The 15,060-nt window shown below is 43.7% G+C and overlaps 1 protein-coding gene across 1 annotated transcript; it reads left to right on the top strand.

Annotated features, from left to right (window-relative positions):
* The first annotated feature begins 126 nt into the window (after positions 1-126).
* Positions 127-14,204, top strand: klhl20 (kelch-like family member 20). Its single transcript, XM_071542226.1, has 14 exons — positions 127-219; positions 1,431-1,494; positions 3,764-4,021; positions 4,808-4,916; positions 5,548-5,754; positions 7,570-7,728; positions 7,976-8,070; positions 8,510-8,625; positions 9,066-9,249; positions 9,366-9,509; positions 10,484-10,617; positions 11,558-11,766; positions 12,864-12,970; positions 13,775-14,204. The coding sequence occupies exons 2-14, from the start codon at positions 1,472-1,474 to the stop codon at positions 13,857-13,859; spliced, it is 1,830 nt and encodes a 609-aa protein (XP_071398327.1). The 5' UTR covers positions 127-219; positions 1,431-1,471; the 3' UTR covers positions 13,860-14,204.
* The last annotated feature ends 856 nt before the right edge of the window (positions 14,205-15,060 follow it).

Below are 15,060 nucleotides of genomic sequence, written 5' to 3'. Positions count from 1 at the left end.
TGCGCTGACTGAACGGTGGAGGGCAGCAATACGGCTGCAGGCCTCTAGTCTGCCGGAAATGTTGAAGAAGAAGAAGAGGAAGGAGGTGGCGTATGGTAGTTTCGCACAGGCGCAGATCAGCGAAGAGGAAAAGCTACACCAGCGTTTAACCAGCGGAATAAAATTGTAAACATTAGCAACCTGGGCGATTCCTTTCTAACGTTGGGATGGAAATATAAGGTAAATCTCTCTCAATAACATGCAGTTATTGTTAAACCCACTGCCATGTTTGTTTTACCGGGTACTTGCCACTGATAACAGTGGTTTCAATTGTCATTTTAGGTTTTGAGACACGATGATGGTATATGACTTTATGCTTAGACAGTCTCTCCGGGCGGACACATTTACCCGGAACATGTCGGTTATAAATGTTCCAGTGTCTGCTTTTTGCTCTCATAATCTCATTTTTATGCTCTTGGGTCGTGTCTATTTACATTACTCGTTTGCATTGTGACTGGAATCGCAAACGCCAATGTTAGCATAATGTTATTTCAGAACTCTTCGGGAATCATCCGGCTCATTAAGTTTTAACGTTAAACGGGAATAAAATCCGACTTGGGAGCGTCCAGACCTTCAATTTAATGGGTTTCTGGCAAAACCGCACTGAAATCCAAGTCTTACTGTAGCACGAGCCAACTGCGGTTAGTGGTAACTGGCTGAGTAGTGCGTCCGGATCCGTCTATCTACTGGAACTCTAGCTAACTGTTAGTTAGCTAACACAAGCTAACGACACCCTTAGCCTAGCTTATCTGTAAATCATGCGAGCACTGTGACTGTAATAGTGATTGACTGACAGCTGTATTAGGTTATATGATGTGTCTAAACTTGGAGATGTTTGTGTAACGTGAAAAGATAACCATATTAATGTTCGGGGGAACACCTGTGTCGCTGCTTTGCTACATTAGCAATCCATTATTCCCTCTGCGTTCCTGTTTTATTTTGTCTACTAATTAACTCTGACCCGAGATAAGGTTAACACGTTTGTGTAACTGAATATGGTTCTCCAGGAAAACTGCTTCATTCCAAATACTGATAAAACTGCTGTGCCATATTGGTTGTCAGTGCATTAAAACTGGGACTGAGTTAGGTGGTCATGGGTCAGTTGTCATTGAGTTAAACCGAGGTCATGGCCGGTCATCTGGTGTTAAATACCAAGGCGGATGATCTCCAGTGGGTGATTCATAAGCAAAAATAATTCCCTTAAAATACTCTACCTTCATATAACTTAAATCAGTTTGATAGGACATGCTGTGATGTATACTATGAATTTATGTAAAACTAAAAAGTGGATAAATTGAGTTGAGGTGGGCTCACCCTCCACTACCTCCCTGCTCATGACAGTTTGACTATGAATTAACTCTGACTCTAGACTTGTTTCTCTGTCTGTGAAGGTTAACATCACAGTGTGGGACCAGATATTGTTCTTCAGTGCATGGACGCAAAGCCAATGCGCAGGTAGGTGTGACATTAGAGTGTGAAGACTGTAGATCAGTTTTTTTCCCCCAAGGTTTTTATCAAAGCTTGGATTTAACATCACCGGCATAGTGGGTGCTGCATGGGAATGGAAGACTGGAGATTGAGTAACCTTTGATTATTTACTAAATTGCAGTTTCTCTCTCTACCAAAACTAAAAATCCCAACATTTAGGCCTGTCAGTGTGGAGAAATCTATCAACCCTAAAGCTTATGTTTGTCTCAGGCCAAAGATCAACATCTGACAAGATTACCAACTGAGTCCTTTGTTGTCATTAAACCTTGATGTGAAAGTCAGGTGTGGTCCTTCATGCATGAACTGCTGTCTGTCTGTCAGGAATTCTGATGTGAACTGACAGACTGAGTTTACTACACAAAGAAAACCCTGCTTATGCACTCTCAGGGCTGATTCCTACAACACAAAGAGGAGTTTTGCCTCTCTTTCCTTTCTTGAACTAAGCCTCCGTCTCCTCTGATTAGTCATTACTTAATTCACATGTACTTTAGACCACTTGGAGTCACCCCACAAAGAAACTAATTTGGTCAGCTGATGCAAAGGATCGAGGGAAAACTAGTCTATAGCTGAGTTTCCTGCCTATTAAACTCTTAGATGGCCGAGAGAATAGATTTTTCTGACCAAATGAAATCGTGGAACTATCCAATACCCAATAATATCATGAAAATGTCTTTTCCTTTTTATAAGGCTTCAGAATGAGTCCTATTAAAGGATCTTGTTTTAAACATCCGTTACTAAGTGACACCCATTCTGTTGGTTACATCACCACCTAAGCCTCTCTACAAGGCAGGAAGATCCCTGCCGTATAGAGTTTCCCCTACATCAAAGAGGGGCTTTGGAGGGTTCTACCAAGAAGTCCCCCCTACCCCACCCCCCCAACTCCATTTCTGACATGGAGTTGACCCTAGCCCTTTTGCCTTGTTAAGCCCGCGGTCACTATCAGCTCTGCCACTGCTCCAGCAGTTTAATGACCTGGCAGATAATTGGTTGGTGGGATGTTTTTGAACAGGAGTTCCAAGCCTTTCTTTTTAAAGCCTGAGACGAAAGATAAGAAACTTAATATCGCCCTGGAACCCACGCTCATTAAAACAAACTAGCATTTTCATCTTGAAGGCACCCACCCAAAGCATGTCCACAACCCATACTTGTGCCTCTGTTGATGCACTCAGTTACACGTTCCATTGAGAGTGGACAATGATTAATGAGGGAATGATTTGTTGGATATACTGAAGCTATGCTAAATTGAGCAAGTGGCCCGTGTTTTATGACCCTTAGATTTTCTCATAAATTAACTGTTATGTTCCTTGGATCCCCTTTAACTTGTATATTTATAACAGTGTTTCCTCTACATGTATACAGCCTTATTGTCTAACACAAAATAAACAGTAACGATAACTACATATGATTAGTCCATATGTTGTGCTAGATGTATCCAAATAAGATGGTTGATTATGGGAATAGGATCTGAACTGAACCAATGTCCCAGTACCAAAATTACCCCCAATGCCCACTGCTATAAAAAATCTAGGGGAGCACTGAGTCAGAGTGGACCTACCAGTGTAGATAAGGTTTCACTGGCTATCTAGTGGCCAGTGACCCGACCAAGGCTATATTTGGCACAACTGATAGCCACGGGAATGACTGAGACCACAGGTCAGGTCTGTGTGTGTGATGATGAAGGGGCGGTTGATTTGACAGGCCCATTGCATATATCTGTATATAGATAATATACTGTACATTCCTATGTAGAAGTAGACACACATAAAATGCAAAAACTAAATGCAGAACAATACTAGAAAAAGTATAAAATACCAGAGATTTGATGGCATTTGCTACACTAACAAAATCAAGTTATTTTGATACTGAGCCAAATGCATTTTCCAACTCTAGAAATACAACACAGTGAACGCTGTACTGTTGTTTGGCTGAATTTGAAGCCAGATCATGGTGGTTTAGCACATCGTTCCTTCTACATTGAGGAGAGACATGGGTCAAAACCAGCTGGTTTCTAAAGACTCTTGCTCTTTTGGAATTCAGAATTGCATGCTTTTTCCCATCTTACTGCACTTTGGCTCAATCTTAGTCCACAACATCACACCCAGTAATTTCCAACCTCAACAACATTAAACTAATCGGGTGGTTGACCCTGCTGGCTTCAACACAGAGAGCAGCGTGATGTCAAGTAAAAACCAAGGATATATTTACTCACTTACTGACTCCTCTGGTTCCCATGAAGGGCCACCAGCGCACGCCAAGACGCCACTGGAATGGACATCACCAGCCGCTGCACCCTGGGGGACCCCAACAAGCTCCCTGAAGGGGTCCCCCAGCCCGCACGCATGCCCTACGTCTCGGACAAACACCCGCGGCAGACGCTGGAGGTGATCAACCTGCTGCGGAAACACCGCGAGCTCTGCGACGTGGTGCTGGTGGTGGGCGCCAAGAAGATCTACGCCCACCGCGTCATCCTGTCCGCCTGCAGCCCCTACTTCAGGTACAAAGAGGCGACCCGTGCGTTCAGACCACAGTTGTTAAAGGAATATGACACGTTTTGGGGTCAACTTACCTGTTAAGTGATGGGAACATGGGCATAATCTCTCAAAACCTTGTATTCCTTTAAGCAGAATAATAGAAAATTTGTATGGAAAGTGTTTGAAATGCAAATGACACAGTGCTTCAAATCTGACTTTAGTGAGTCCTTAAAGTAATTTAGCATGCATGTAACTGATATATAAGTGGTTTGAATTCACACTTGATTAATTTTTCCAATGTACTACTTCTTGTATCAGAGGAATTGGCTAGTAGTAAGAGCTGTGTGGTGGTGCAATAATCAAACAAAAGAAAGCAAAAGATGCAGTTCTTTGCTAATCAATGGACAGGGGTGTTTACTGTGGAAAAGGAAAATGGAACAACAACTTAGCAAGAAGTGAAAAAACCTGGCTGCTTTTGAGACTTTACTTATTCAGTCCCCCTTTGTAGTTTGGGGCTCACTTGAGTGTCAGTCCAGCCCAAATCCAGCAACTCCAGTATCCATGAGAGTTCCCCCATATTCTGTGCTTTCTATTTGGTACCTTGGGTCATGCATTCTTTTTAAGTCTGACATCTTGTACCATTTTTACTGCCAAACTAATGAATACTAATCATTGCACATTTTACCGGTCCAAAAGTGTAAGATGGAAATGTATGCATAGGCTAATGAATCCACATTGGAGTGAAGTAGTTTTTCCAGTGCGAGCAAGAATAAAAAAATAAGTTGTCAACTTACTTGTTCTTGTTTCAGGGCGATGTTCACCGGAGAGCTGGCGGAGAGCAGGCAGACAGAGGTGGTTATCCGTGACATAGATGAGAGGGCCATGGAGCTGCTCATCGACTTTGCCTACACCTCGCAGGTAACTAGTCATAGGTCTGGGGGGGGTGTTGTTATATTTCACTTCCTGCAACTGGTTTTTATGAGCCTCGGTCCCAGGATGACAGATTAAACTCTTCACTTGCGTCTAATTGTGGCCAATATATCACAATATTTTTGTTATTTTTGATAGTATAACAATATTCAATGGTATTTTGATATCTCCAATGCAAACTGAACAGCAACAGGCTGATTCAATCGCATTATCTAAACCCTTAGAAGGTCTTGAACATAGTTAACATACAGCATCTTGAATTCTCTTTTATAGGTCTTGAAAATGTTGTGGTTTCTTGATTTTTTCCAGTGAGAAATCAGCCCAGTCACACACTCACATTTTGAGTGTTTTTTTGAGTCAGAAAATTGGTCTCATATTTCATTCTAACTGGCATTAAAAAGTCTTAATAAATCATAAATGTAACTTGCTGGAACGTGTAGACACCCTGCACAGGTGTCTCCTCCATTCATATTAACTACAGTTTAGTAAATATGCATATCTGTGTGGCTTTGTATACTTTGAATACCTTAAAAACACATTATGTTGCCCAGCCCTATTTGGTTTCCTTAAAAAAACGTGATCTAAAGAGCCCCTGATGTTGTGACCCCGCTGCTCCTAGGTGACAGTAGAGGAGGGGAACGTCCAGACGCTGCTGCCTGCCGCCTGCCTCCTCCAGCTGGCTGAGATCCAGGAGGCCTGCTGCGAGTTCCTCAAGAGGCAGCTGGATCCCTCCAACTGCCTCGGCATCAGGGCCTTCGCCGACACGCACTCCTGCCGCGAGCTGCTCCGCATCGCCGACAAGTTCACCCAGCACAATTTTCAAGAGGTAAAGGAACAGGCTGTCTACAGGTCCTGAGAACAGATCAGAGTTTAAGGCCTTAAAAGTAGGTTTATTTGCACTGCATGTTGCATCGTAATTAAATCGATTAATCCAGAACAGGGTTAGCAGTACAGAGTGCAGCCTATCTTCTTAACTAAACACAATTCACGTCCCTTAAATTCTTCTTAAATACAATTCCAGGTAGTATTATCTTAAAGTCTCAAATTTGGCTTTCTGAAACTTGCAGATACCCTGGAGAAATGTTGTTTCTCCTGTGGTCTCTGTTCTAATCTATAATATTCCAGTTACCAATAAAAAACCTGTGATTACCTATGATTATCCCATGCACAGATTAGTTTTTGTCAGAAGTTTCAGTTGATGCAGACCCACCCTGAACATATAATACATGGCAAAAAAGTAATAAATTAAATGTTTTGGGTAATGAGCCAGACGCTGCATGCAGCACGACTACAAAGAGATTAGCAGAGGTTTATCACTTCTATCTCTGTCTATGTCTCTCTCTGTTTCTCTCATCTCTTTCTCCTTCTCTTCCTCCCAGTGAGGAAGGCGGACATGCTGTGGACTCACGCACACCTTTGTGTTGAGTAACTGTCACATGCTCACAGATCAGTTGGCGGGTTGTTTCCTTCCTCACTCTGCAGCAGTATTGACGTTCAGTTTTTCCCAAGCCTAGGGATGTATGCACATGGTAACTAGCACAGTTGCCTGCCTGATTTCTGTGTGTTTGACCAAATAGTTTCACAGGGGATGGTAAACTTGTCAAAGAGTCCAGGAAGTCTGAGAACAGCCATATTGACACAAGTGATTAGAAACATCAGTCTGAGATGTGTTGACGTTTGAGACTGGACATACTGTATAGGCCCATTGTCATAAAACTCAGTACGGTGGTATTTTTTATGTAAAAACCATGCCTAGTGCAGCCTTAAGTAATAAGCATAAGGGTATTTGAAGACCTCCAGAATCCTGGATGAATTCCACTATTGGAATTCATCCAGAACCTTTGATGTAGGCGGCCAGAAAAAAAAAAGTGTTGGTGGGCTGACTATGAGTCAATAGAAAGGGGAAACCCTGCTTCGGGCTGTTCTGGTGTGTGGGCTGCAATCAGCTGACAAACAGCCCGACTTTTGTCTTTGTTGCCTCAGGTGATAAGAGATGAGTGTGTGTGATGTTGATAGACTGACAGATGGACAGAGAGGCAGGCTGACTGACAGACTGATAGACAGACAGGCATACAGACTGACTGTTCCTGTACTGCTGCGTCCTCAGGTGACAGAATCTGGATTTCTTGCTTTTGTCCCACTGACAGTCAATTCATTATTCACCAACAGATATTGAACAAGTACAAATTCTGTCCACATAAAGCATTCGGGCTGATGATGTATCGTTCTTTCACTATACGCAAAGAGCATCGCGGGACCTGCGGGGGGGGGGGGGGATTCGCAGCGAGGGTGTGAAGATTGATGGTAAAAGATAATTCACAGTAATAGAACTTTTACTTCCCTTTTTATTAAAGAACAGACATGATTTGTGGAAAATGATTTCCGAACGCCGCGCTCCGCGATGAAGTTGGATGGCCCACAGGTACAGAGGAATGAAGCGCTTCGTCCCGACCGACTCGCTCCGAAAATTGCCTTGCGACAATTACGCCGCTGTAGCGATAGCGCGGCGGTAAAAATAGGGAAACACTGCTTGAACCCGGTGACAGCTCGTAACTCATTTTTTAACACCCTCAGTCACTCTCTCTCTCTCTCCCTCTCCGGCAGAGCAACCCGCTGACTGTTCCGCGTTGTTGTCTTGCAGGTGATGGAAAGCGAGGAGTTCATGCTGCTGCCGGCCAACCAGCTGATCGACATCATCTCCAGCGACGAGCTCAACGTGCGCAGCGAGGAGCAGGTCTTCAACGCCGTGATGGCCTGGGTGAAATACAGCATCCAGGAACGCAGGCCTCAGCTGCCACAGGTTTGATGCTGAGAAAACATACCACCACAACAACATATAAATACTGCACAGGTCATGCATTAATTAAGACAACATGGGGTCATTTAGGGCTAAATATGAACACAATCATTCAAGATATTCTGCCTGGTGGCATAAAGATGTGTACTCCAGATATTATCGCTTGCCGAACCCTCAGCATTGCTTCCACCTTAGTCAGCTGTGACACAGAGAGAGCCTGGGAATGACATGGATTTCATGTGTGCTATAGGTCCTGCAGCATGTCCGTCTGCCGCTTCTCAGCCCCAAGTTCCTGGTGGGCACCGTGGGCTCCGACCCTCTCATCAAGAGTGATGAGGAATGCAGGTGGGTGTCAGTGTGTGTGTGTGTGTGTGTGTGTGTGTTTCTGCCTTCAAGTGCTCCTCATAAGCTCCTACCTCTGAGTTCAGAAGTTGTCAATTGAAAATTGAAAACATTGAAATTCGCTCTAGAACCCATGAAGTGAAGACTTGTTAAAGTAATTGGTTGTAATGTACTGTAATGAGGATGATACAAGCCAAAATACTGATAAAAAAATCATGCCTACATGAAATTTGCACTCAAATCTTTTTTCATTCTTCTTGTCAACACTGAAGAGTAACACACTCAGACTACATTCAGAAGTACAAGATTTTGCTTGATATTCTTAACAAGCTCAAGGTGCTTCCCCGGGGCTCATTTCCTAGGTAATGTGTAGTAACAGTACAGTATATAACCATGAATTCTGACTTGTATATTGAAAGTGTCTTTTTGCGATGGTTTACAGAGACCTGGTGGATGAAGCCAAGAACTACCTGCTGCTGCCACAGGAGAGGCCCTTGATGCAGGGCCCCAGGACCCGGCCCAGGAAACCCATCCGCTGTGGAGAGGTGCTCTTCGCAGGTCGGTATCTCAAGCCACTAAAATGAAAATGATCCTATATAGCTCCAAATCTCCACGGCTTTAAATGAACGCCAACCACCAGCCACAATGCTGCCAGGTTGTGGGTGGCAACTTGCTCTGTGCTGTGGGCCGCTTTGGCAGGTGGCCAGCCTGTCTTCAGTTGGTCTTTTCTATTGTACTGTTTTGGCTGCTAAGAAATTCAGCTGGCTGGTGAAATTATGGATGCCTTTGCTACTGTGGAGAATTGAAGAAAAAGTCAGATGCATGCCTTATCTATAATTGGAGCCCATGAGCCTCTCACTGAGATGATTCACCCATAATTTCTCTTCTCTCTTCCTTTCCCTCTGTCCCACTCCCTCAACCCACTTTTTTACTGTTATGATACGGAATACCCTTTTCTCATCCGTCGTTCCTTCCCACGTTTCCCCTCTCTCCGGTAGTCGGCGGCTGGTGCAGCGGCGACGCCATTTCCAGCGTGGAGCGCTACGACCCCCAGACCAACGAGTGGCGGATGGTGGCGTCCATGAGCAAGCGGCGGTGCGGCGTCGGCGTCAGCGTCCTGGACGACTTGCTGTACGCGGTGGGAGGTCACGACGGCTCGTCCTACCTCAACTCCGTGGAGAGGTCCGAATTCACTCGAGCTTTCCTCTGGAGATTTTCGTTCTCCGCCTTTTCCTCCTCCCTCCCTTAAAAAATACAGTAAAAATTCAACCGTTGCGTATGCCGTCTCTCCCGTCCAGATACGACCCTAAGACCAACCAGTGGAGCAGCGATGTGGCCCCCACCAGCACCTGTCGCACCAGCGTGGGCGTGGCCGTCCTGGGGGGTTATCTGTACGCTGTGGGAGGACAGGACGGGGTCTCCTGTCTCAACATCGTTGAAAGGTGACTGCCAACACTGTGTGTGTGTGTGTGTGTATCGTTTTTTTCTGTTTGTCTTGGGGATCTGCCTGTATACCATTGAGGTGCTTGTATTTCCAAAATACCTTTTGTTTGGGTCTTTTCTCTGGCACCAACTTAACCCCACATTTTTTTTTTATGTTCGTTTGTGTTTTTTGTAACTATATGTTCAAATATATAGTTAGAAAAAAATATATAGTATCCTCAATGATTATAGCTGGCCTCTGAGTGCTGATTTGATGAAATGCATATGAAATACTGATTTCATACTGTAAATGAAATCAAATACATTAACAGTGGGGTATATCCTGTACTTTAGAAGCAACTTAAGGAGGACAAAAGGAAATTTGTATCCTGAAAAACGTTTAAATATCGTAAATGCGTCTAATCAGGTTTATGATACACAATTTACAGTAACATTATACTGTGATGTCTCAATCTGATCAACTTTTTAAATACTTGGTATCTTCCAAGCAGAAATATTCATTAAATCATCAGTACTAGCTGATGCATTAACATCATGCTCAACAACCAATCATTAGAAATGTTTTTTATTTGACACAGAGCATTTTCATCTTGGTCAAAATGGAAACCTTTGGAATGGAAACCAAAATGGAAAGTCTTAGGCACCCTAGAGTTTTTATATACATTTCTTAGAAGTCTTAGATGTTTATTTGTTTTCTGCATTAGTGTGTCAGTAGACTGCTGTTTATTGTAAATATTTGATATTCAGAAACTTTTCATTTCATTAGTTCTGAAAGTATCTTCGCTTTATGGATATCTTTGACATATGCCTAAGACTTTTGCACAGTACTGTATATCTTATACATTGTTATTTTAATGTGAAAATAGTTGCGTATTGCAGCCACAAGACTCCCCAAAAAGTTCTTCACATGTGTTATTCTGGCATGCCTCTTGTTTTTTTTGCCTAACGGGACGCCAACCGTGCTGTGTTCAAGGTACGACCCCAAGGAGAACAAGTGGACACGCGTGGCCTCCATGAGCACCAGGAGACTGGGGGTAGCTGTGGCCGTGCTGGGGGGGTTCCTGTACGCAGTGGGGGGGTCCGACGGGACATCGCCACTAAATACCGGTACGCTGCTGGTTCATGCCACTAATGCACACAGAGCTATAGCAAGTATCATCTAAGTAGAAGTTAATTATATACCACAGATAGAATGTACTCAGATATGGATAAGGCTGATTATGGACAAAAGGAATCATTTACTCCATTTTGTGCTTTCTACAGCACTGATTTGGTCGCATATGCTTAGCAATCATGTTGGCAATTAGCTCAGAGATTCTCACAGTTTGGTTTCCGTCACACTTCAGACGAGTTCACACAAACATTGTCACGCTGCATCGTCTTCTCTTGTAGAAATAGCTGCATGGTTTTTGAAATGATTCAGCATTGTTGTTGTGGAGTCGCGGCACAAGAACTCTGTTCCACATATTTCATACTTGGCAAGAGCGTGCTCTCTTGAAGTTGGCCCATGCTGGGTTTTTGTGTAGCTTTGATAATGACAACATTGCTAGAGAAAGCAGCTACAGGAGGACGAGTACACAACCATGCCAGAGTATGTGGAGGGTTTCTTAAATGAGACCAGAAGCCCTCTAGTGGCTGGTCTGCGCCATAGCTGTTACTCAGCTGTTTGAACTCTACATATCTTATTACTTTAATGATGCATGTTTTAAAAACTGTTAACAGCCCAGAGGTCAACATTTTTCCCTGTGAATGCATACTTAAGTCTTCGGTTCCCTACTTGATTGTTTGGCTGATTGAACTCCTAAATCACTCATTCATATTCTCTCTCTCTTTCCATTTTGATCCCTCCTTCACCAAACAGAGCCTTAAAACCCCTTCAAGAATCATTAGCACATGGGCTTCCCCTATGCACACTTGAAATGGATTTATGTAATCATTCATTCATGTTCTCGCATCTTTCATTAGCACATGGTCTCCCCCTGTGCACACTTGAAATGGATTTATGTAATCACTCATTCATGTTCTCGCATCTTTCTGTCTTTCTCAGTGGAGCGCTACAACCCTCAGGAGAACCGCTGGCACACAGTGTCTCCCATGGGCACCAGGAGGAAGCACCTAGGCTGCGCCGTCTACCAGGACATGATCTACTCTGTGGGAGGAAGAGACGACACCACAGAGCTGAGCAGCGCAGAGAGATACAACCCCAGGACCAACCAGTGGTCTCCTGTAGTGGCCATGACGTCCAGACGGAGCGGGGTGGGTGCTGTTTGTGTGTGTGTGTTTGTGTGTGTGTGTGTGTGTGTGTGTAGAGATTTCATGATGTTTAAACAATTTTTGGTTCATTTTGGCTAAAGTGTACAGTAGTATTTCAGTGACTGCACCTGTTTAGATTGCAATGGTTTGTTTTACATCCCACTGAGCAAAAGACGTGATTTCAACGTTGCGTCTATGCTTTAGCTCTCATATAGCCCAGGATCATTACGGCTATGTATAGACCTATTTTAGACCAAGCAGTAAATACATTATTACTATGAATAAACATCTGTAAATACCAAAAATATGCACCTGCAAGTCCTGTAGACTAGCCTACAAGATAATTATCTGAGCACAAGAAGTAATTTCAACATTGCGTCTATGCGTAGCTCTCATATAGTCCAGGATAATATTGTCTATGTATAGACATCTAATAAACTTTCACTTTTCAACCCCATTTAAACTTAATTTAGCCTAGACGGCTATGGCCATTTAGACGTGTTTTAAACGTCTAATCAACGTAAAATTGCTCAGTGGGATAGATACTGACAAAAAGTTTTAAATCAACTTAAATCAACAAATATCAGGTAATTTAAATTGGCAAAAAAATCAGCAAGGGAATTTCCTCCATTGCCAGTCCCTGATGCATATGTTCACTCACCCAACCTAATGCACTTTAAGCAATTTTGTACACAAGCTTGGGAATTGCCATCTGTGAATGTTTGCTCACTGCTTACCAAGTTAAATGCTTAACACACATTTGTTAAAATGTCGCAGTGTGTTTTCATTCCATATTTAATAAAACGAGCGCCCCAGATTAAATAGATCTCTGAGACAAGATAGGAATTTTTTTCTTTTAATGTATTGACAGAGGTTAACGACAACCATTCACTTCACAAACCTTGACAGATTTGTAAAAAATTTCCAAAACCAAGTCCTAGGTGGATGAAAATAAATCATTTTCACAACCCCAGAAAATGTGGATTTGACAATTTTTTTTTTAAGGTACCGAAAAGATTCTCCAAAATGTGTCAAAGTGCAGCTGCGTACAAAGCCACAGTGTAACGCCATGTATTCCGTCCCCATCTCTCTCTGTGTAGGTGGGCCTGGCTGTGGTGAATGGTCAGCTAATGGCAGTGGGAGGCTTTGACGGGACGACGTATCTCAAAACCATAGAAGTCTACGACCCTGATGCCAACACATGGAGGTAACTGACGCTGTCCAAAAGGAGGACAAGGCTGCAAAATACAGCTACTAAGCACAATTAAGAAACTAACCAAGCCAAATCCAGTACAAGAATAATGGTAGCTACTCGTTATACATATTTACAGATTGACAGGATATTAGCAGGGCCATTACAAAACTAAATGAGAATCTAATGAAGCAACTATTCAGATGTAAGCATCATTGTAGAAGTGGGTGTGTTCAACTGTGACCTGAAAGATGCTTCTGCTCAGATGCCACTGAGTGATGGTACCCTCATTATAATATCTTATCTGTTGTGACACTACCAGACACCTTTACTTGGCGCATTCCAGTCCACTTACAGTCTACTGTCTCTGTCTAGTGACACTTAGTAGGATTCATCGTGATACCTTTTCATCCTTGCGCAAATGATTCACAAGAGCTGCATTTTGATAAATTCATTTGGGCAATGGGGAATTGAATTTGGCATCAGTCCCTGGATATTAACGTCCATTAGTCCATTCCAGTAAAGTAAATTACTACTGCAGACAATTTAATGGATAGCAGTTCTCCACCAATATACTGAGAGAGAAGTTCAACCCCACACCAAAATGAATCTTTTAGTTTTTATAACATTGATTGATATTGCACACAGTCAAGAATAGACCTACAGAACAGATAATGTATTATGCCCATATTCATGAACTGCCTTATTAGTGTCACAATAGTCCCAATACGGTGTCACAATCACATAACATCTACCGCATGAAAAAGCGCTTGAACCTTTTCTTTCCTCCCCCTCTGACTCTCGTCTCCTCCTTTCCAGGTTGTACGGAGGAATGAACTACCGCCGGCTAGGAGGAGGGGTGGGCGTCATTAAAATGACTCACTGTGAATCACACATATGGTAACCCCCACCCCCCACCCCCCACCCCTTTCCTCCGCCACCTCTTCGCTCCACCGCCGAAACGGACGCCTCTCTTCACCGACTCTCGTGCCTCCGAAAGAGACGCCGTCTTACCCCGCAAGGATGAGAGGAGAAAACAAAGTGGGAGGAGGGAAGATGGAAAGAGGAGAAAGAGACTATTGACTCTATAGCTCATCCCCACCCGCACCCCCAAGCCATTGACTTGGAAAACCCACCCACGGTCGACTTTTATCCATGAAGTGCACCGAGAGCGGAAGGCTACCAAGTACCATTGCGCTTCCAGTTTGGAGGCCGTGTAAAGTCCCTCTGCCGTCACCTCACCAAAAGTTTCCTCCAAGACACTCTAAAGGTCAGAACGGGACGTTTGAATCAGACGTGTGCGTGCGTGTCACACAGGTGAACCTCAGTTTGATCGGGATCGGGATCGGGATCGGGATCGGGGCTTGGAGATTATCCTATATCATTTTTGGGGGGCGAAGAATTGATTAGAGGAGCTTAGAAGTTCAAAAAGTGTGATGAGGTCACCGGAAGAGGGCTTTTTCAGCCTTTCCATCTGTGACAGCCTCCCTCACTCTCCCTTGAACTAAGACCCCAGCTCTCAAATTCTGGGTAGTAAGGATCGCCCAGACTGGAAAATACTATCCAACAGCCAGTGGACCAGTAAAGTTTCTATTCGTTGCGACAGACCGAGTAAGACTGCATCCTCTTGATTATTTCCTGGAGACACAACACTGCATAATGACTGTCGGAGGTCAACGCCGCTCTTTCTCATTCTCTCTATCATTGTGTTACATTTAGGCTGTTCATTCTCTAGGCCTCGTGTGTAGCATTTAAACACTAGGGAAAGCCGTCAAGCACTGCTCTTTTGAAGGCCTCTGTGCTTTAGAAGGCGTCTGTGATCTTAGGCCGTCGCTTGACTGCCCAGAGAGAGAAACGGAGTCCTTCCGCCAACCCATCCCATCAGGAGGACGGTGAAGAGGAGCAAGAGGAAGTCACTGTTACAGAACGCTCAACGTTCATTTTCCCCCGGTTACACTGAATGGGACTCTGCTGCTGCACTTTAGGATAACAGGGGGCTGGTGTAGCTGTTTTTATCACACTAACCTTGGCGTTAAAGAGTTCAATTCAGATGCTGTGAGTGAGGTTACAGGAATACATACAATTTTTGGGTAGATTGGCCCTTT

This window comes from Centroberyx affinis, unplaced genomic scaffold, assembly GCF_046629955.1.
Source record: "Centroberyx affinis isolate AG114_WGS23_722 - 3 ecotype Tasmania unplaced genomic scaffold, CSIRO-AGI_Caff_v1 ptg004042l_1, whole genome shotgun sequence".
Taxonomy (NCBI): domain Eukaryota; kingdom Metazoa; phylum Chordata; class Actinopteri; order Beryciformes; family Berycidae; genus Centroberyx; species Centroberyx affinis.
Note: the sequence above shows the minus strand (reverse complement) of the source record. Positions and strands in the feature narration are given on the sequence as shown.

Coding starts and splice junctions, on each gene's coding strand:
- klhl20 (XM_071542226.1), top strand. CDS start 1,472: ATGGACGCAAAGCCAATGCGCAG. Junction 4,022..4,807: donor GCCTGCAGCCCCTACTTCAG/GTACAAAGAGGC, acceptor TTCTTGTTTCAG/GGCGATGTTCACCGGAGAGC. Junction 7,729..7,975: donor GCAGGCCTCAGCTGCCACAG/GTTTGATGCTGA, acceptor TGTGTGCTATAG/GTCCTGCAGCATGTCCGTCT.